General features: G+C 33.4%; 4 protein-coding genes across 4 annotated transcripts; all 4 read right to left on the minus strand.

Moving 5' to 3' along the window:
* Nucleotides 1–2,502: 2,502 nt before the first annotated feature.
* Nucleotides 2,503–3,445, minus strand: LOC111442166 (transcription repressor OFP15-like). The gene has a single exon (XM_023079448.1). The coding sequence runs from the start codon at nt 3,328–3,330 to the stop codon at nt 2,617–2,619; it is 714 nt and encodes a 237-aa protein (XP_022935216.1). The 5' UTR covers nt 3,331–3,445; the 3' UTR covers nt 2,503–2,616.
* A 3,240-nt stretch (nt 3,446–6,685) lies between these two features.
* On the minus strand, nt 6,686–11,372 carry LOC111442285 (ubiquitin-conjugating enzyme E2 variant 1C-like). The gene is made up of 4 exons (XM_023079616.1): nt 11,161–11,372; nt 7,876–8,015; nt 7,360–7,485; nt 6,686–7,085 (listed from the first exon to the last, which is right to left on the minus strand). The coding sequence occupies exons 1-4, from the start codon at nt 11,192–11,194 to the stop codon at nt 6,945–6,947; spliced, it is 441 nt and encodes a 146-aa protein (XP_022935384.1). The 5' UTR covers nt 11,195–11,372; the 3' UTR covers nt 6,686–6,944.
* Nucleotides 11,373–12,665: 1,293 nt separating this feature from the next.
* LOC111441745 lies at nt 12,666–13,028 on the minus strand. The gene has a single exon (XM_023078842.1). The coding sequence runs from the start codon at nt 13,026–13,028 to the stop codon at nt 12,666–12,668; it is 363 nt and encodes a 120-aa protein (XP_022934610.1).
* Nucleotides 13,029–17,133: 4,105 nt separating this feature from the next.
* LOC111441421 lies at nt 17,134–19,389 on the minus strand. Its single transcript, XM_023078409.1, has 3 exons — nt 19,101–19,389; nt 18,539–18,756; nt 17,134–17,462 (listed from the first exon to the last, which is right to left on the minus strand). The coding sequence occupies exons 2-3, from the start codon at nt 18,695–18,697 to the stop codon at nt 17,292–17,294; spliced, it is 330 nt and encodes a 109-aa protein (XP_022934177.1). The 5' UTR covers nt 18,698–18,756; nt 19,101–19,389; the 3' UTR covers nt 17,134–17,291.
* Between the last annotated feature and the right edge of the window lie 1,257 nt (nt 19,390–20,646).

Below are 20,646 nucleotides of genomic sequence, written 5' to 3' on the forward strand. Positions count from 1 at the left end.
CCCCACTCTTTCCTCAATACTGTGTTTCTTTAAGCCTCTTCCCTTTTTCTTTCTTCAATACATACATATTTATATGCGTTTGGTATCATACACAAACATTTGTCAGTCAAATGTCTGACGATAAATCACCAAACATATCTTTCAAACATTTGTCCGTACGACGTCTTATCGGCCCACTTTGTGTACACTTTTCAGCCCATGTGTTTCATCAAATGGGCTTGGTTGGGGAATCATTCGTGTAGGCCCAGTACGTATTCTTCAAGCCCATCTCATCTAGCGTCTCTTTACATTCATTTCTATGGTCTGTGGTTATGGTCAAAGTTGACAATAACATATTATTATTATTATTATGGGTGTCGTAAGAAGAATTATGCTATCATGTAATGTGTTTCGTGAAAATGAATTTTATTGAACATATTGAAAAAAAGTTGCATCGATAAAACCAAACATCCTTTATAAACCAAGAGTTGGATATGTTTGTTTTTTCATACACGAAAATGAAGCTTAGCATACGAAAAAAGGCTTAATTACTAGCGGTAATAGTATATCCCGCAACTATAGGTAAAGTAAGCTACGCCACCTTGCTCTTCTCTTATAAACAAGTAGTTTTGGTTTGGAAATAAGTTGAACAAAAGACGTATGACTTGAAGTGAGGACCTCTCTTTTCTTTCCATGCTTCAAGCGTGGGCAAGGGTTTTTGTCTACCCTATTCGTTTTCTTGATTCCACGACAACAACTTCATCACAACTTTATCATGTCGTTTCTCTTTTCCAAAACTATCTTTCTCACTGTGCCTTTTTTATGCTTTTCTTTCAAAAGGGCTTACAAGATATTACACCAAAAACTTGAGTGAACAAGAGAAGCTATCGAAAAAGTACAAAATGTTGAAAGTGTTATATAATATATCCCGTAATTGTAAAGACAATTCTTTCCTGCGTTACACGTGTGTAGCGGTTAGAAAGTGTTATATAATTGGATGCATGTGAATTTGAAATCGGGAATTGGAGGGAAATATATATAAAGGAAGATGAAATGATTCGATTTTATGGGCGAAAGAGCTGACGGCATTAAATGCAACACAAAAACAAAACATAAGTTGGAAAATGTAAAACACAGAGACACACACACAGAGAGGCTTCTACGCTGTTTGGTCACAATCCTTCACTTCAACCAATCATAATAATATGTTAATATATATGGATTCCTTGTCTTTCCTGTTCTTCACTAATTATCATATTAACACCCATGATTACAACAAAATCAAAATGATTTTGTTTTGAAGTGTGGATTTCGATAACATTAAACATCAAACCCCACATTAATTAATTAATTATATAAGATAATTAAATTTCCTAAGCTTTTTTTAAACAATTTAAAGATATTTATGGATAAAAAGATAGGATTTTTTTTTTTACCCACCTTACATTTTCCATTTTTTATAGTAAAAAAATCAATATTTTATTTTTGATTTCAAATTAATTATTTATTTATAGCCAATTAAAAAAAAAAATTGAAATCTGAATGCATGGTCCTATTGAAAACTATAGATTTTTGTTCTATCCTACTCATGGGACCTTTTATTTTTTGTTTTTTTTTTTTTAAACTTTATCATCTTAATTTTATTTTTTCAATTTTAATCTTCACATTTTCATTTAAATTAATTACATGGTGTTAACATGAAAATAACCTATAAACATATCACTGCAGTGTGCAGCTATAAAATTTAAAGGATAAAATTCAAAATTCAAAATTTTAAATGACCTTTAAAAAATAAGTATAATTTCATCTGACAAAAAATAAATCAATTATAGTATATATAATATAAATAGGGTCTACTGAAACTGCGAAATTGATAAGGACCTTCCAATTTAAAAAAATCAATGGCTCTGATTGTTCAGCGCTATACACCTGAGAACTTTAACCTCTTCAATCCTCCACGTGTAAGGCATCCAATGGTGCATTAATCACTCATACTTTATTATACCATGAGACGTGTTGCAGTGGATCAACCACCTAACCTTAAAATAAATGAAATTTAATAATGAAGAAGAGTTGGTCGTTTTTATAGATTTGAGGGTATCAGATTGCATTAATGACAGAATGCCGTTAAAGGGAAATATCAGTTTTTATATTAAAAAAAAAAAATCACTTTAAAAGAAAAAAAATAATAATTTGACTACATTTATTTTTTTGGAAGAATAATTCGATCTAATTTGACCTTACCTCGTATTCAATCAATTATTAATAATAATGTTTCAAATATAATGTTAACATAGTGTTTTTCATAAATAATGTTTCCATATAAAAAATTACGAAAAATATATTTAAAAAAACAAAAAAGAAAATAATTTGTACTTACATTCTGAGTCTGGGAATTTTAAAATATTTATACTATTTTAGTCTGGGAATTTTATTTCAATATTAACAAATCAAATAAGTGAAAGTAGCATAAAAAAAAAGTACCTAAATATTTATTAAAAAATTAACTAAAATAAAATGAGATTCAAACATAAATTTTGTAGCCGCTAATATTATAACACATGGTGGAAGCCACAAGAAAATAATTTGTATTTACATTCTAAAAAAACGATTAAACATTTAAAAAAAAAGTGAAAATTAAAAGAAAACATGATGATGATGATGATGTTCATCTAATGAAGTGATCTCCTCAATCTCCATGGATGACGATACACAAGGTAAGAATGAAGAAGAAGAAGAAGAAGCCGCCGCCGCCGCCGCCGCCGCCATTGCAAGAGAGACAAGCAAATCAAGAAAAGCTCCAAGAATAAATCCATGGTTGTTTTTGCCATTAACACTCAAATACCAACTCAAAAGCTCCTCTAAGCTCTTCCAATCCCTCAGCCCATATGCTTCCACCATTTCCTCCATTGATTTCCTAAAATCCCAAAACGGATTATCGGAATCCATTGATACCACCGTCGTCCCTTCCTTCAATGGCGGCGGCACGGCCGCCTTCTTCTTCTCCTCTTTTAAAATCGACCTTGATTTTCCGGCGGGCTCGAAGAGGAGCCTCTCCGTCGACCTGAGGCCTCGAATCATTCTCTCAATTGGGTCACCGCCGGAGCACTCAGACGCCGTCGAGAGACTGCCGGAGGACTCGGAGGAGAGTGTGAAAAAGGAGTCCGAGGATTCTGTTGCGGCGGCGGCGGCGGCGGCGGCGGTGGTTGTCCGGAAAGAGAGGGTTCTTGGCTGCCGACATGACGGCCAGGGCCAAGCCGACTTGTCGTTGTGGTGGAGTCCTGAGGATTTGAAGAGAGATGGGAGCTTCATCATCATCATCATCTTCTTCTTCTTCTTCTTCGTTAACATCTTCTCTGAAACTGATTTGGGTTTGTTTTCAAATTTGTTTTGGAGATTCAAAATGGGAGCTTTCTGAATCGGACATTAATGGCGGCTGAGAGATTTTGAAGAGGCAGATGGGAAATGGAGGAGGAAGGTGAAATATAAAAGCAGGGCTATTTAAGATTCTCTTAAATCAGTACAAACTAAATCTAATAAATTCCACCTCTGAATTATTTATTAATATTAATTAAATATCACTAATAATACATTTTAAAAACTTCAAAGTTTATATTTTTTTATTTCAATATTTCTATATATGTAGAGAAATTGATATTTGAATTTTATAAAATTAAGTTTGTAATTTAGCTTTAAAAATGTATTAATTTCAAATCTTCATTAATAAACTTAATTGCTTATTACTAAATTAATTAGCTAAACAAAGTTTTTAACCATAACTTGATAAGGACATAAATAAAAATTGCTAAAATCCAAACAATTAACGTTGGCAATAAACAAAAGCCATTAAATATTTTGACGTAGTGCACACAAAATTTTATGAAAAGACAAAAAGATAACAAAAGAAAATTTTATGTCATAGGTTAAGTACAAAATAAATTCAAAACTTTTTGGATTTTCTTTTTTTTTTTTCAAATTTTTGGCTTAGAGGAGCTGAGAGAGAATGATGTGACAACGAGATGTGCTCGTGTTTAAATTTTGAAATCAATTTAAAAAAATTGTCATAATATTATTATTTTTGCTATTCACATTTGAGCTATATTCACGTTGATTTAATATATTTTAATTCAATTAAAACATAAAGAAGGTTTAAAAATGATTTGGTAGTTAATTACAATATAGTGCATAAGTAAATGGATTTGTTGATATAAAATCAGAGTGAAGCATCGTAATAAGCGCATGCAGCGACCATACACATGTCACAAAAAACTGTTGGAGACAAGTAAGTTAGGTAATGGACAATTATTTGAATTTTGTTTATAATTAGGGTTTGTCTTCAGAATTTGAAGTCCCCCCCCCCCCATCACTCTCATTTCTACAAAAATGTGTGATACCACGCTAAGTCACGATCATAGCTCAACTGGGTTATCTATAGACACTCGATCGAAGATTAGGAGTTTAAATTTCTCACCTTACACGTATGTTGAACATAGAATGTCACGACTCTCTCCCTCCCAAACTTAAGCCCTATGAATTTTGACTTTTTTCTAAGTGACATTTTTTTATTCTCTTTCTTATATGACTTCTCATTTGAGTCGAGTTCATATTTTGTGTACCATTTTATAGTTTTTGCTAAGACGTTATTAATTGTATGTTTCGATTAGATTTAATTTTGAGAGTTGAATGGAAAGAGATATGTTAATATGACCATATGTCAATCTTTTTGTCTTATATACTAGCGAACATTTTGATTGCTTTTGACGGATTGTTTACTTAATTGAATTTTAGAATCATACTATTCCACTCACTTGAATGAATTGTGTTGATATTAATTCTTACAAGTCAAAAGTCTTGAAAATTGTCCCGTCACATCAAAAAATAATCTCCAAATCAATTTTCTTTTTCATTTTTTGTTCAATTCTCGAAATAGTCTACCGGTGTATAGTATGAAAATAGGGGGAAAAAGACCGACTTAAATGTCCCATGGGGAAAAACTAGGTCAAAATGAAGCGGGCAATTTGATCCCTACTCTCGTGAAACGAAGTTGTTGTGTAGCCTTTTTAATAATGTAATACTCTTTATATTATAGCCTCCATTTTTGGTCAATGGTCCTCTAAGTGGGGACTCTGTTTTACACGAGAAAGCAGCTATCATATAAGGAAGAAAATTCAGTTCTCAGAAAACAAAAAGTTAATAAAAAGATGATCAATTATCGAAAATTTTCCGATGTGGTAGACGATAATTAGAAAGGGGAAAAACGGCATTCAAATATTTGAAGCTGTAAAATCATGATGAACTAAAAGTTCTTACAACTACAAATAATTAAAAACAGAATTGATACAACAACTGACAGTCTTGTCCACATTATCAATTATTTGATTTGATGCATTTGACAACACCCATCAAATACTCAAACATTTTCATGACGAAATTCATAGTATTTATGCAAATTTTGGTAAATCCTAGGCTCGTGTCCTCTACTAAACACAGTCCACACCCCTAATTGTAATGCATGAAAATGTCCCTGTTTTCCAGTATGTCCAAACATTCACAAACCAAGTGCATATAAAAAGGGAACGTTTTGATGCCTCAAGCAAATGGGTTTCTGTTGCCAACTTGCATTGAACCCATAATTGAATTTTGGGGGACCATGGCCATACCTCTGGCCAACCTTAATGGTGGTCCAGACTACACCATATGAACAAAATATGGTGTATATTTCCTTATCATACTAATAAATCATTCAAAAAACTTGTATAAGAAAATCTTTAATAAGAAGATTCAGTATGCATTTGAAACCATATGGGTAGAAAACAAATTACAGCTTGGTGGGGTGCCTACTCTGCATCAGTTTGCAGTATTCTACGGTCCAATGCCACTATTCTTTGGAATCTCTTCTGATTGACATGATAACTTAACATGTAGCTTAAAAGCTTCTAGTCATATATGCTATTGCCTTTGGGCGTTTATGTGTTGCAAATTTCTCCTCATCTTATGCACACAATGGAAGAAAAGAAGACACTGAAAATGCTATCTTTTCAGTAATAAGTAAAGGACCATGGTGCCACCCTGTCAAGATTCATGTTGGGTCGAAGTCGAAACTTCTGACATAAACATATTTCCTTCTACTTCTAAAGTAAATAAAACACCTTAAAGTTTAACGGGATGAACACAAAAACATTTCATTCAAGTCAGCATCTCCTACAGTCCATGGCCAGAGATAATAGGCTGGCAAGAGAATAGTTATCATATGATACACCCTAGTTAAAATGTTAAGCAATGGATATACGAAATTTATTGCACACGAACCCAATGAGAGTATTTAGATTTGACAGGAATATAGTCAGATTCTTGTAGAGCATTAAACAAGGCATTTTCATGAATCAAAAGAGAAAATCATAGATGTAAAGTTGAAACCATACCAACACCCAGAACTGTTCCTTGAAAGGCTATGGAATGTGGACGTTGGATTTTACATTCCAAATTGATTGGCTGTAAGAATCAAGGCCACACTTCTCATCGCCACAAGAGACGTCCCTGTTAGCCTAAAATATGTTACTTCCAGGCCTAACTTTCAGATTGAAGAAGAACATTAACTCCATTTACAGTAGATTGGTTAGTCGATGGAAACCATCTATCATGCGAAGCCTTCAACAAATGTTCTTCAAATCTGCTGAGAGAGAGAGAGAGAGAGAGAGAGAGAGGGTAATGCAGAAAACAACCAACGCTCAAATTAGATAATACTATTGGGTAAATTTGTATCGACACATTTTCCATCATTAAAAGACCATCCCTTTAACAGATTGGACAAGGAAAAGACTATTGATCAACGATGAAGCAATGCAAATCATCATCAAGATTTTGGTTCTTTCCTGGAATGTGCTCAACTTCCACAGGATTACACAGCACTGCAAACTATATTTGCATATAGCACACCATATGATCATGTGTTCATGATCTTGGAACTAGAAGTAGGTGCCTTCTGGAGGTTGGACCAGCTTTCGGTTATGCGGGGCTGTCATTTCCTTTTTCAGCTGCGTCAGTATATCCTCCATGGAGTACTCTCGCTGCCAATTTGCAAGAAGTCCAAATTTTTTTGACTCAACCTGTTGGAAATCAATCATTGGGTAACAAAACAAAATTAGCACCGTAGAGAAAGAACATGAAGATCAGTTAATAAAATCTAGGTAAACAAAATATAACAGTTGGAGTACTTGCTGCTATTGGAGCTAAAATTCTGAAAACACAAGTTTAATGTACAATTTATATATTCATATTACACTTATCTTTTGGTCTTTCTTTCAAATATCAACTTTTAGTTCAATAAAAAAAATACCGAGAGATTCATATTGTCAACCATGTGAATAAAAACAAAGATACCACTCCAGTTTCATGGTTCACGCATGTCATGTTGACTCTTGAATGAAAACGAACACTTGGTGGCTTATCAGGGTAATCTTTATCACAGAAAAGCTTCAACTGATAAATTCTACCTTCATGTACCGTCTGCAAGAAAAAAAGAAGCATGATGAATTTTTACTGCACCATACGTATCGCCATAAAATAGCAATTATAAAATAAGGTAGACCGCCAATTTTCTGCTTAAAACTCCTGAGAGCATTTATCATACCAACCATTTACAGACTCTGCCCCCTCATGTTGTTGATACAAAGCTTTGAAAAAAAAAAAAAAAAAAAAAGAACTTCCTCCAAAATTCAAGAAGACATGTTAGCTAATTACAATTGGAAAAGAGCAGGAATAGTGCCTATAGCAATGAATAATATTTGATGAATTATATATATATTTGGTGGTAAGTACGAATTATAAATTTTCAAATTTTCTTCACGAGCAAGGCAATGAACTAAAATTCCTGAAAAGAAGGGCAGAAGCCATTACATTGTGTGGACCAATAATGGTGCCAGTCCATGAACGCATATAAATGTCATCTCCATCATCCATTCCATAGCTCACAGTACCATCACCAATGCCCTTTTCTCCACGTTCAAGTTCCTCCAGCAGCCGGAAGTTCCTAGGAACTGTGATAGAAAGCAAACACTTTAGAAGATGCTTAAGTTTTGACAATGGCGAGACATCTACATCACACAACTTTACAATCTGCAATGCACAAATTATTTAATCGACTTGCCCTCACAAAGAGCAACATAGAAAAATAGTGGACCCAACCGACTGGTTTACAATCACTCCACACCAATTCAATTTATTCAGAGAGAAGTATAATCATATTGATAATTGTACTAAATTATTCAAGAATGTCCTGTCAGACATTTCTCTTATGTTCATTATGGTGCTTCTGTATCAAAAGCTTCATATGCCATCACATTGATGAACCAAATTGATATTCGTACTAGAATGAAGGAAAGATAGAAAAAAAAGAAGGATGAAATTTGAGAATTTTCCTCTTATTCTCCCAATTCCAAGCTATTTGGAGAACTCATTATCAGCACTGCCCATCTGGCTTCCTCTCCATTTATTTTTATAACCACTTCCTATGAGCGAATCTCTCAAATCATGCGGATAAACTTAAACTATTCCATATATCGACTACACCCAGATGCCAACATATAACAGTTAATATTACTTGCCTCCCTAGAAATCACCATGACCTAGCAAAGAGTATGCTAATATTCCCATTTAACTGCCCTCATTCAACCAAACTATTGCCATTTATTTCAGCATATGCCAAAAATTAACACCCCAACAAAATAAGCCACAAATTTTAAGGATGCAATTGCTCTTTAAGTAGCTTACTCCATGGTGTAACAAAAAAAAAGGGATCTTTCCAACTTCCATCAAACAATTCTGTACGGGGGCTCCAAATGAGTACCACATAAGCACGAGGAGGATTTAGCAAATCAATCATAATATGTGAAAATCCAACACCACCTGGGTCGTGTCTATCTTGGAACACAGCGAACATCAAAATTGTTTTGCAATTTAGCACTGACCTACCTTGACAAGAATCTGAGATTGATAGTAACAATCTGGAAAATCCTAGACATGGCTGGAAACTCAAAAAATCGAGTACTAAATTACATAAATGTTCAAACTCCAACCATACATCATAAGCACCGGGTTACATCTATAGCTTCCACCAAGGTCCAACTCCCTTCAGACACCTTAGTCTTAGTCTTAGACCCTTGAATCTTGACTACTTACCGCTCAAATTTAGGTTTGGCGAGTTCCAATTTGATTTCAACCACCCCTTGTTGTACCATCGCACATTCCCACACCTCATAATTATTAGTGCAGGACAAGTATTCATCTTCCCAGATGGTTCCGTTTTCCACTTTCATGCTTATGTCAATCTTGGGTAGCAGTCTAGCACAAGTATAACTTCACATCATGAAGTTCTTCCGATTTTATCATTTAATCTATACGGTCAGCCAAATTTTGAACATCTCAGTGATTTTCTCAAGAACTGCATGTTTCTTTGAGTTAGTTCTATCATATTAATCATATGTTGGATTTTTTAACTACTAGTCCTTCATTTGACCAACTTTTGACTCAAACACATTTCAATGTGGATGAGCCATGGTGAGCTAATATATGGTCAAAATATGCCAGTAAATATACTAGGAATAATACAATATCTAGCATTCTAGGGTAGAAGTCTTTTGACTTGTTTGCTATCAAAGAGGGAAAACGAGGGCCGACTGCCAAAGTCTCTTAAGTAGAGCATTCACATTGGTTGCCATGAACTCAACATTTCCGGGTGCCAAATTTCAACTCAAAATGTGCGACTTATTGTGTGCACCCCTTGATCACTCAAGCGATGAAGGCTCAATGCGTATTGGCTCTCACTGAAGGTGACTGGGAGACAGCGAAGGAAACCAATGAAAACATCATTTTCCAAATTATTTAATGAGGCTAAGGGATAAAAAAGCTGGCAGGATAATCCCCCAACCACATCCTACTCATGTTATATAAATTACAGTCTACATTTGTAAATTAACTACTTTGATTTTAAGAAAAATGCACAATTTTCAGTGAAAGCTTAACTAGCATAGGAGCCCGTTCAATCATTTGCAAAGTCTATTGTTCAGTCAAACTTGGAGGAAAAAGTGCTTGAGTTGATTTTTTTCATGTCCGAGGTTTAAGTGACATCCAAACAATGTTATAAAAGTAAAAAACAGCATCGAGATATTTTCGTCTAAAGAGGTGAGGCACAAGCCTCGAAGTAGTTTGAGGGATTATCCTCAATCGAAATACAAAAGCATTGATAAAAACCATCAAATTGCATTAACCAGTAGTACTAAGAATAACTATTATCATCATTATTAAAAATTTAAAAACTCATATATCCAATCTTTACTTAATTAAAGAAAGATTCTAAAATGTCATTCAACACCGTTCTTATTATCACAGACAAGTTCTACTCATTCTTTACGTTTTTGTTTACAGAGTTCAATTGAGCCTCGTCCAAAGCAAGTCTCCATCCTAAGCTTCAAAAAGTCTTCTAAAGTACGTTATGTATGTAACGAAAAATCTGGAACAGTCGAAAGCAGACCATTTTTCTCCTCGTTTAGATGTTTGAGATAATTAAAGAAATCAATTAACCTTGAATTCGTGATTACAAATTGAATTTAAAACGTAGCCAAAATACGAGATGATGTAGAAGAGCCCTAAGAATACATGTAATTAAGACAACTATGAGATATAGGCATTTATACAACAACAAAAAATGTGATTCATCGGTCTGGAACATGTCAGGGTTTCTAGTTCACAAAATACACATAAACAATAGCCAGTAGCCAAACCCTCCCCCGACATCTATCCAAAATAAGCCACAGAGAGCATTCACAATAAAGTAAAGACGAGTTCAATCACGAAGGTCCAACATTATTTCACACCAAAACTAGTTTGACCTACAAAATCAAGTATAGCATTTAGATTGCAGAGCAAACCGAATCTCATAGAACACACAGAAAAACAAGAGTAACAGAAGCAAATACATCAACGGCGGAGAATGCAACGCACGGATATTTGCAAAGGGGTCAAATAAAAGTTAAAATATTGAACAATTAACACAAGTCCATCAACGATCAATAAAAATATCGATGAAATAGTCAAATCAGAAAAAAAAAAAAAAAAAAATTGAAGGATGTGAAAGAGAATGCTTGAGATCAATCAAATTTTGACGAACAGGTTAAAAAGACTAACCAACAACACTCGAGCCTCCTGAACCAAGCGTCATAGATGAATAAAAAATGGCTAACTACGATCAGGTAGCAAGGATCTGATCGAAGAGTGAAGGAAATGGAACACTTGAAAAAGAAGAAGAATCTAAGAAGATAAATGGACGGAACGAGGGGAATAAAGAGGAAAACTGGAAGGCTTGTGGAATCGATAGGTTAGGAAAAGGGGGCAAAGAAAATCAATTATTATTTCGGAATAAATGACTGTATATATTGAATGGGCCTTAGAAAAATAAATGGGCCTCAATCTTTAGGAACCTTCGACAACTGGGCCTCCATATTCTAAAAAACTAAGCCCGTCGTGTTCCAATCCATTGGGCCTTTACTAGAAAATTGTGTGAATTGGTCCCTAATATTTTTGGTAATTTTCCAAATTCCCAATTATTTAATATAAAAATTGAACAATTTTAAGCTTTTTTTTTCGATATTAAATTGCAAATTATTTAAAAGATGACAATCTATTTAGTATATTTATTCTTTCTATTTGTTTCTTTAATATTCAATATTTATTTTCAATAATAATAAATAAGGAATGTTTTTTAAGAGTCTAATTTTGAACTATTGATAACAGTCCAAGCCTACCACTAGTAGATATTTGACCCATTAATATCATCAGCTTCACGGTCTCAAAGTATTAAATAGAATTTAAAAGTATATTAAATAGGATAATAAATAAGAAGTTGGATTAAGCAGAAAAAGTAGTTGGAAACCAAATAGAGTTGACCTAAATATAGCATATAAATAGAAGCTAGAATGATTGCATGTCCAATTAATTCATGTATTATTTTAGCATAAGTTTATTAATACACAAATAAAATGCAAAATCAATGCAGTTTCAGTAATTAATTAAAAAAAAGGAATTAATTAATTGGTATTTATCTCAATTGTCCTCAACTGCCTTCCATCCATTACTCCTTGCATTTATATGCCTTTCTAATCTACACTTTAGGGTTTTTAATCTTTGTACTAAATCCTTCTTTATTTGGAAGATTGAAATAAATTCAAGCAATATTCATTCAGAAGATGGGTCCCTTTGCACTTAATTCTATTTAATTTTGTTACTTATTTTTAGTATGCTCCCAACTTTCTTTCACCCCCTTATGTGTATATATATATATAAATGAATTTAAGGCCTTTCAAAAAAACAAAATTAATTTATATTTGATTACATAGAACAGTAGTGCTTACAAGTACGAGTTTAATTATGGTTTAACGATGTGTTGTTCTGCAGAAGACAAAACGAAGGGAGCTGAGACCAAATAAAAAAAAGAGAGAATTTGGTGCTCTTTCAATATCTAAATAAAATTAATATTAATTCAGCTTCTCAACTCTATTTTGGCCTCTCTTACACTTTTTTCTCAACAAAAGCTACGCCATTTTCTTTTCAATTCCACATCTAAAATAATTATAAAAAAGAACATTTAACACCCAAATGGAAGTTGAAGACAGTTTAGATTTGGGTGATTTTCTTTAGAGCTTTCTGGCGGCCGCCGTTGACGGAGGACCTGAAGCGGCGCCGTCATGGAGGAAATCAAGCAAAACAGAGCTTTTGCATTTTGGGCATTTGGGTTCATTCTCCGACAGCATCACGTACATCAGGCACCGAGGGCAGCCGACCAGCACCATCGATGTCGCTTCTGGACTGCTGGAGTATCGGAGAGCGGCACTGCTGTCGTCCTGGTTTAGTTCCAACGACACGCAAGAGCTCGGTGGCGATGTGGGCGACAACGTCGCTGATCGGCTCGGCGATGACCCCAAAGGATGTTGCCGCGGCGGCGACAGGTTCAATTTCAACTCAAGCTTTGGAACACTTCCACTGCTTCTTCTGCTCATTTTCTCCTCTTCTAGTCTCTGTTACAATCGAGAAAAAAAAACACAAATTTATCAAATTAAAAACACGGCGTCTTAATTATGAACCTCCACTTATTTTTGCTAAACCAATAACATGCTATCGAAAAACCACTTGTACTTTTACAAGTTAATGCTTAATTATATCAATAATTAACACTAACTTACGCTTTTTAGTTAATTAGTGATTTAACACTTCATTTTCAAGCTATGAAACACCCAATTTGTAGCAATTTTACATGAGACAAACGGAAGGAAAAAGAACATGCCGCTTCCTCACTATTTCAAAAGAAAACAAAAACAGAGCTTTAAACCCAATTCAGAGCTCTTCCAGAAAAAAAAAAAAAAAAAAAAAGAACTTGAAACGTTGTAATATGGATATACCTTTTAGTGCTGGAAAGCAGACGGCGGCGATGGCGGCGGAGGAGGGTGAGAAAATGTGAGCGAGTTTGTGGCAAACATAGGACACCGGGGAATGATTTATATAAGAAAAGGGAGGGTGGGAAAGTGGGAGGCAGAGGAAGAAGAAGGAAGAAGAGAGAGAAATGGGTATTATTATTATTATTATTTCTTTCATTAATTTAGAGAGAGAGAAATGAATTTTGTGGAAATGGGTGGCAGAGAGTGTAAATTAAGGGGGGCAGGAAAATGAATTAATGTGGGAAATTAAATTAAATAAAAATAAAAAAAAGGGAAGAAAAAAGGAGGAAAGTAATTAGTGGATTTATTTATAAAAGAAAAGCCAAAGAGTCCTTGGGTTTCATTGATTACATCAAGAGTCGGTGTTTATTGTAATTTTTGGCTGCAGAAATCAAAGTTTGCCGACGCCCATTTATTTATTTTTATTAAACTCCAAGAATTAGCTGCCAATGTTCCGCCAAACTTAAATGACATTTTTATTATTAAAATAATAACCAACCCATTTTCTTTTACTCCCCAATTAAATGGCACACGCCACCTCAGATTAAATGGATTGCACGATCCTTTTTTTTTTCTTTTTACCTTTTAATTTTTTAAAAATAACAATTTATTTATTTCCCCCTCCTTCTCATCTTCAATTTTTTTTTTTAAATTAACTCAATATTTTGTTCATTATTCATTAAAAATAATAAATCCTCTTAATTTTTTCCGACATAATTGAGATTCTCTACGTAACTTAGACATGAAAAACATATCTGATCGATCTACTACTATAAATGAACTTTTATAAAAATGTCAACTATTTTAATAATGAACCGTCTAGATTGACCGTGTTCGTATATGCATCGAAGTAAGAAGTAAATAATAAACTCGAATGAACCTAATTAATAATTGAGGTATGTTCAAATGAGCCATGCTGAACCGTTAGACTCTTATAATACATGGACGTTTGAAAACCAATTCACGCTATATATATATATTTAGATGGTACCTGAACTTTCGAGCTTGAGATGGATGCATGCTTTTTGAGGCGAGTGCATACCTTTTTTCATCACGAACAATTGTGGCAAGGACTTGGAAACTATATTCTTTTGCAAATAATGGACTTTCTTTATATATCATTTTCTCATATAATGTAATTTTTTTAATTTACGTCTACAATCCATTCGACTATGATGTAAATCATAGAGCATGATTACAATGAACGTGATAACACATTTTTAGTAGATAATTCACGTCAATTATCCTCTAAAGTATAAGGGATTTGCTCTACGTTTTTTAATTTTGTTTTTGTTCAAGTTTCAACATTTACATTTTCAATTTTTTTACCTGAATTAATTTTATTAATTCAAAGTAATGGTAATTAAATTAGTAATAATTTGGAGGTAAAAGTAGTAAACTTTTAAAATGCAGAGAGTAAAAAGAAGTATTCTTCCTCATTAAATAGGTATACCTAAAAAAGAAATGGATTTAAAAAATAAAAAATAAAAAAGTAAAAAAAGGGATAATTTTGGGGGATGTAAATAAATTGGATCGAACTGCAATAATAAATAGAATTAAACAGCTTAATTAATGTCTGTTGCGACTTAATGAAAGAATGACAACTGCCACATATTTAATTATTCACGTTTTGTGATAAACATGGAAACAAAATGGACCCATTATCATTTTCGTTATTATATATACATTTTAATCTAATTATATTTTTTTAGTTATTTAGACGTATGAAAAATATACATATTATTTTATGAAAGACGAAAATATGAACTTGTAATAATGGTTAATAAATAAGCTAATATTTTCTATTCCAAGTCAAATATTAGGGTTTAATTTTTTTTTTTATTTGCTAAGGGAAATCTAAACCTATATTTATAAATTAATTTAAATTCAGCTTAAGTCGATAATTATAATTAATTAATTAAAAAAACTATTTATGTTTGTATTTAATTTTATTACCCGTCTCCTCCCTTTAGTTAGTCAATACTCCCGATATTGACCTTCCACGTTTTAATGTGAGGATCCGTTGAGTTAATTGCACATGCCAAAAAAAATTATTAAATACGGCCTCCAAATTTGAAATAATACTAATAATAAATAAAATGCAATTTTTTAATTTTAATTTTGTTTAAGATTATATTTAATAATAATTCGAAGCTATTTTTATTCAATAAAATTAGGATCCATTCAATAAAAGAAATACACAGATTCACTCTATTGCTAGTAATCTTCATTCGAGCAAGATGTCAACTCAATTAGGTTAATGGACCGAATTCGTCGAACTAAAGCTAAAGAAATGAAACGAGACAAACAGAGGTATATATTTGTTAAGGAGGTTAAAGGGTGTCACACAAATAGAGGTATATATCTCTTAGAATCCTATTTTAATAATCCTCTCTATACAAAAGTTGACCCTCATTTTCTGGATCTCTCAATAATGATAATTAATTTCCTCTGTCTTATGCTATCTTGAAGTCAACTTTTTCAACACCATATTCTTTAATTCGCATCATAAACTATTTGAAGGGAAACAATAAGAGTAATTTAATCACAAATATATATAAAATGAAAACATAAGTTATGAAGTGAGAATGGAGAAAATAATATTGAAATACAAAGCTTGTTTGGTGTTCATACAATAATATTTATTTGACTTTAACCCATAAATTGAATTGGTTCAATTTAGGGAAAGGATTAAAAGGAAATTTGCATAAAATTAGACCCATATTGTTAATATTAGGGGGAATTAAGTTGGGAGTGTAGAATAATAAATATGGGTGTTTCTCTATTATCTATTATCGCTACCCCTAAAATTAAATAAGAAATCACAATATTAATTATAATGCACATCCAATTAGTGCATGAAATGAATATATTCACTAAATGTGAGCCCAATGCTCTCATGATAGGTCGTTACCAATGCTCTCATGAAATCAATAATGTCAACTCCTACCTCTCCTATTCACTTCCTATGCCGCTATGTTTTCTTTTTGTTTTTTTGGCTCTAAAACCCTAAATATTATTAAAGACGTATCTACTTTTATCTTTTATCATTGTTTTTTTTTCTTTTTGAGGCGTTTTAAAAATGACCACCTAACATCGAATTGTTTACCTAATTTGGCCGCTGCGGTCTCAACATTTCCATGTATCCTCTATGACAAGACCATGTTATCCATGTGTTTATTTATCTTCACTCACATTATTTCTAAATTTTTTTTTAAATACGAGTCATTTCAGTATGTTTGTATGAGATCCCGCGTCAATTAGAGATGAGAACGAAACATTTCTTACAACAAGAGGTGTGGAAAACTCTCTCCAGCTTATGGAGAAGTCTGAGAAATGACAATATCTACTCGCAGTGAGCTTGAGATGTTATGGTTTGTCCTTCACTAACATGCTTACTACAAACACCCAAAAAATCAGCTAAATATGTCGAGTTGCATAAAATAAAATAAAAAAAATAAAATTCAAAGCCCCTCAACCGTAAAACTTGGAATTTGAATGTTGAAACCAATCCCCATTGAATGGAAGTAAAGTGCATTTAGTTAGTAGCATACCTATAGACCAGCCATAAAATTTGGGTACAGAGAGCAGACAGAACAAATATATACATAAATAGCAGTTTGTTGTACAACAATTTTATACTTTTATTATTTTCAAATAAGAGTAAATGACAATCAACTAAGCTTAATTAGTCATAGGGCGTAGATTTGATATATATAATTATGAGTGATGGATAGAGTTGAAGAAGGACACATTGTTCTACATCTACAGTTAAGAGTCCTATCAAAGTGTAATAACAAGAACGGGTGGTGGTCAGTGGCATGGGACCTAATCATCTAATATCGGGTGCTGGTTGAACACTGTTAGAAGCTCAGTCATAGGCCTCACCGTGCTATTCACTGCCTCGTGTTCTTCACCCCTGCACTCGACCAACTCTCTTCTAAGACTCTGCACCACCTCATTCAATCTCCGGATGTTTTTCTCCTGGGAAAGGATAATCTACAGTAGCATTGAAAGAACTTTTAGTATTATATTTACAGATCATATTACAAACCAACAAGACCAAATAAAATGAAGAAACAAGACAAGAAAACGCAGTAAAGTTGGCTGGGCCCAACACAAGCCGGAATGTAACAGCCCAAGTCCACCGCTAGTACATATTGTCTGTTTTGGCTCGTTACGTATTACCGTTACTCTCACGATTTTAGAACGCGTTTACTAGGGAGAGGTTTTCACACCCTTATAAGGAATGTTTCGTTCCCCACCCCCAACTAATGTAGGATCTTGCATTAGTTAACCTCTTTTTCTATTTTAGATAGTACTGTGCTTACTCATAACAGTGTTATAGGAGAAAACAATGGGAAAATTCCTGTATTTTCTAATTTAAGTCTTCAAATCATAGCTTCAACACTTTTGGTAGGATTCCACAAAGATCGCATTCTGAAGAAGATTCAGGGTTTCTCTAAAAGCTTTCAAGAGCAACAAAACTAATAAAAGGGTATTATGCTTGAAAACTCTCTACCTTTCCTTATGGTCGAAAACAATCATTTTAGCAAATCTTGCCATCCACCATACTATACAATATCTACTAGCGGTGAAGGTGACTATCCAATTTTACCTATCAGTCACCTTCACAATATCTCAAGACAGCAAAATCACACACGAGGAACACAGCACTTCGAGAGACAGGGAACACTCCCTTCTGGACTGAATTCTAAGCCAAAACACCAAAATGTTCACATGCCGACATGAACAAAATACATCTAACAGCCCAAGTCCACCGCTAGTATATATTGTTCTCTTTGAACTTTCCTTTCCAGAGGTTTCCATACCCTTATTATAAAAAATGCTTCGTTCCCCTCTCTAACCAATATGGGATCTCATCTTCAAGAGTAGGAGTGTAGGAGTGGGGAGTTTATAAAAACCCAATGCATATATGGTTCCTATATAATAGCAACAGTAACAACAATTGAAAATCTAATTATTTAAAGCATTGAAAGAAATTGAAACACCTGAAACATTCAAGTAGTTTGCCAAACTTGAAGGGAAAAGGAGATAGAAAACTGGAATTTCACCTTTTCTTTTACAGCTTCCTCTCTTTCAGACATATGGGGTTCTGTCTGTGAGGCGTTTGGGCCTGCTTCAAGCTCGTTCTCATACTGTTGCCTCCACTCAAATTGTGAGGAGAACACGATGAGTAACAGCAGACAGACAAGAACCCAAGGTCTTGACATTATTACAACCAAGCTTTGTGGTTTCCAAAAAGTAGTAAATTACCCGTTCTTCCCAATAGCTGCATATACATGGCTACGCATCAATATAACTCCAAAATTATAACAAGAAACAAGAGAGAACATAATCAAGCAGAATTTGATTCCTAATGGATCTACAAGAAAGAACACGAAATAACTTCCGCAATGTTCTTCATCAAATTAAGCAATCGAGACGTAAATTGAACAGATACGCAAAAATTGAAAGCTCCAGAGGGAAACTCCGCCGGTTATCTAAATAATTTCAAGCGCTTACCCTAGCATTCAAAGAAATTCCATTTCCCCCGAGAGCTACAATTCAACACAACGAAAACAAAGACACGAAAAATATTCAACAATTTGTACCCTGTTCCCAAAATTTCCTCACCTTTTAATCGACAGAAAACCCAAGAAATCAAGCAGAAATCGGCCCCCGAAATTACCATCCACTATAGTGAACCACTGAGAACAGCTGAAAACATCAATCCCGCAAAAGAATGAATGTAATTAGAAGAAAAATCTGGAAGAAACATAGGAGAGTTAGAAATTAAAAGAAACCCACTCATCGAACAGCGCATCTCAGTTTAATCGGAGTTGGATTTCTTCGAGTTGAAGCTGCGAATGGCGTCGCATTGGGCTGGGTTGAGCGAAAGTGAGCCTCGCACGTGTCCACCATAACCCACGTGTCTGGTTTTTTTTACATGAATGGTTAATACAAATATAATCAATAATTAATCTGAGCATTAAACGACGACAGCCTGTCTAAGTTAATGGGCCTATGTTTTGGGGATTATGAGATTGGGCTTTATATTAATGGGCCTGTTTTTGGGCCTACGTTTTGGGTTATTTTATGGGCCTGCAAGGAAGAGGAATAGAAAAATATGAAAGAGAGGGGAGGAGGTGACAGGCGGCCGGCAGGGAGGGGAAAAAAAAAAAGTTTATTTTAAAATTATATTATTACTATCATTTTATAATCATTATTTTTTTAATTAAAATGCTTCACCAACTTCCATGTAAGATGTAATGATTTTATTAATTTAGGACCAAAATCAAGTATTTATGAAACGTCAGAGATTTTATTGTTTAATCAAATAAACCCCTTTTTTCAAATAAATAAATAAATAAATACAATAAGACAAAGTCAACACAGAAAGCTATTAACACAAGTCTAATTAAATTATTTTGACATTAAGCACAATAAAGTTGGTAACACTGTGATATATATTCACACCTTTCATTTATTTTAACCGAAAATGATTACGTGCTGAAAAGATAACCAACTAGTGATAGTGATATCTGAGTAAAGTATATGAAAATAAATTGAAACTAAGTCTAAATTATTACTAAAACATATTTATTCATAAATAAATAAAATTAATTTGTTTAAAATATTAAAGAATAATTTTATTGAAAAGAAGTTTTCAAATACTTCTAGAAGACGCAACTTACCTTTTTAAATTATTGACTTAAAAATGTTGTTTTTGAACAGATTAGAAGTATCGGTACCCCCATTTGCCTTTTTTTTTTTTTTTTAATTATCGACTTAAAAATGTTGTTTTAACATAGAAGAGACTTAAGTAGTGAGAGTCACTGTTAACGTCTCACGTTCATCTCTTAATCCAGAAATATAACTCTTAAAATGAAAATCATTTATAACATAAATTTCGAAAACGCTTAAAACAATTTCATCTTCTAGAAAATACTGACCGTCTTACTTGTTTCAAACATAATACTGGAATTAAAAAAATAAAAATAAATACAAAATAAAATATTTAAAATGATGAAATGCGAAACAGTCTATTCTAACCTAAGACTGAGAATTTAAATAGGCATATTGTATGCACGTGTCACAGTCTCTACTCGCGATTCCACCGTCATCCGTACATGGACGCCTTACTTTTACCTGAAAAAAAATGATTTGGCACACGGCCAGA

This window comes from Cucurbita moschata, unplaced genomic scaffold, assembly GCF_002738365.1.
Source record: "Cucurbita moschata cultivar Rifu unplaced genomic scaffold, Cmos_1.0 Cmo_Scf00004, whole genome shotgun sequence".
NCBI lineage: Eukaryota > Viridiplantae > Streptophyta > Magnoliopsida > Cucurbitales > Cucurbitaceae > Cucurbita > Cucurbita moschata.

Bases quoted from the DNA above. Each gene is read 5' to 3' on its own strand.
- LOC111442166 (XM_023079448.1), bottom strand. From the start codon at position 3,330: ATGTTAACGAAGAAGAAGAAGAAGAAGATGATGATGATGATGAAGCTC.
- LOC111442285 (XM_023079616.1), bottom strand. From the start codon at position 11,194: ATGACGCTTGGTTCAGGAGGCTCGAGTGTTGTTG. The intron at 8,016-11,160 runs GTTAGTCTTTTT...TTTCTATCACAG, and splicing joins AGGAGGCTCGAGTGTTGTTG to TTCCTAGGAACTTCCGGCTG. The intron at 7,486-7,875 runs GTAATGGCTTCT...TTTTTCTTGCAG, and splicing joins CCATTATTGGTCCACACAAT to ACGGTACATGAAGGTAGAAT.
- LOC111441745 (XM_023078842.1), bottom strand. From the start codon at position 13,028: ATGAGCAGAAGAAGCAGTGGAAGTGTTCCAAAGCTTGAGTTGAAATTG.
- LOC111441421 (XM_023078409.1), bottom strand. From the start codon at position 18,697: ATGTCAAGACCTTGGGTTCTTGTCTGTCTGCTGTTACTCATCGTGTTC. The intron at 17,463-18,538 runs GTGAAATTCCAG...ATGCTACTGTAG, and splicing joins AGGAAGCTGTAAAAGAAAAG to ATTATCCTTTCCCAGGAGAA.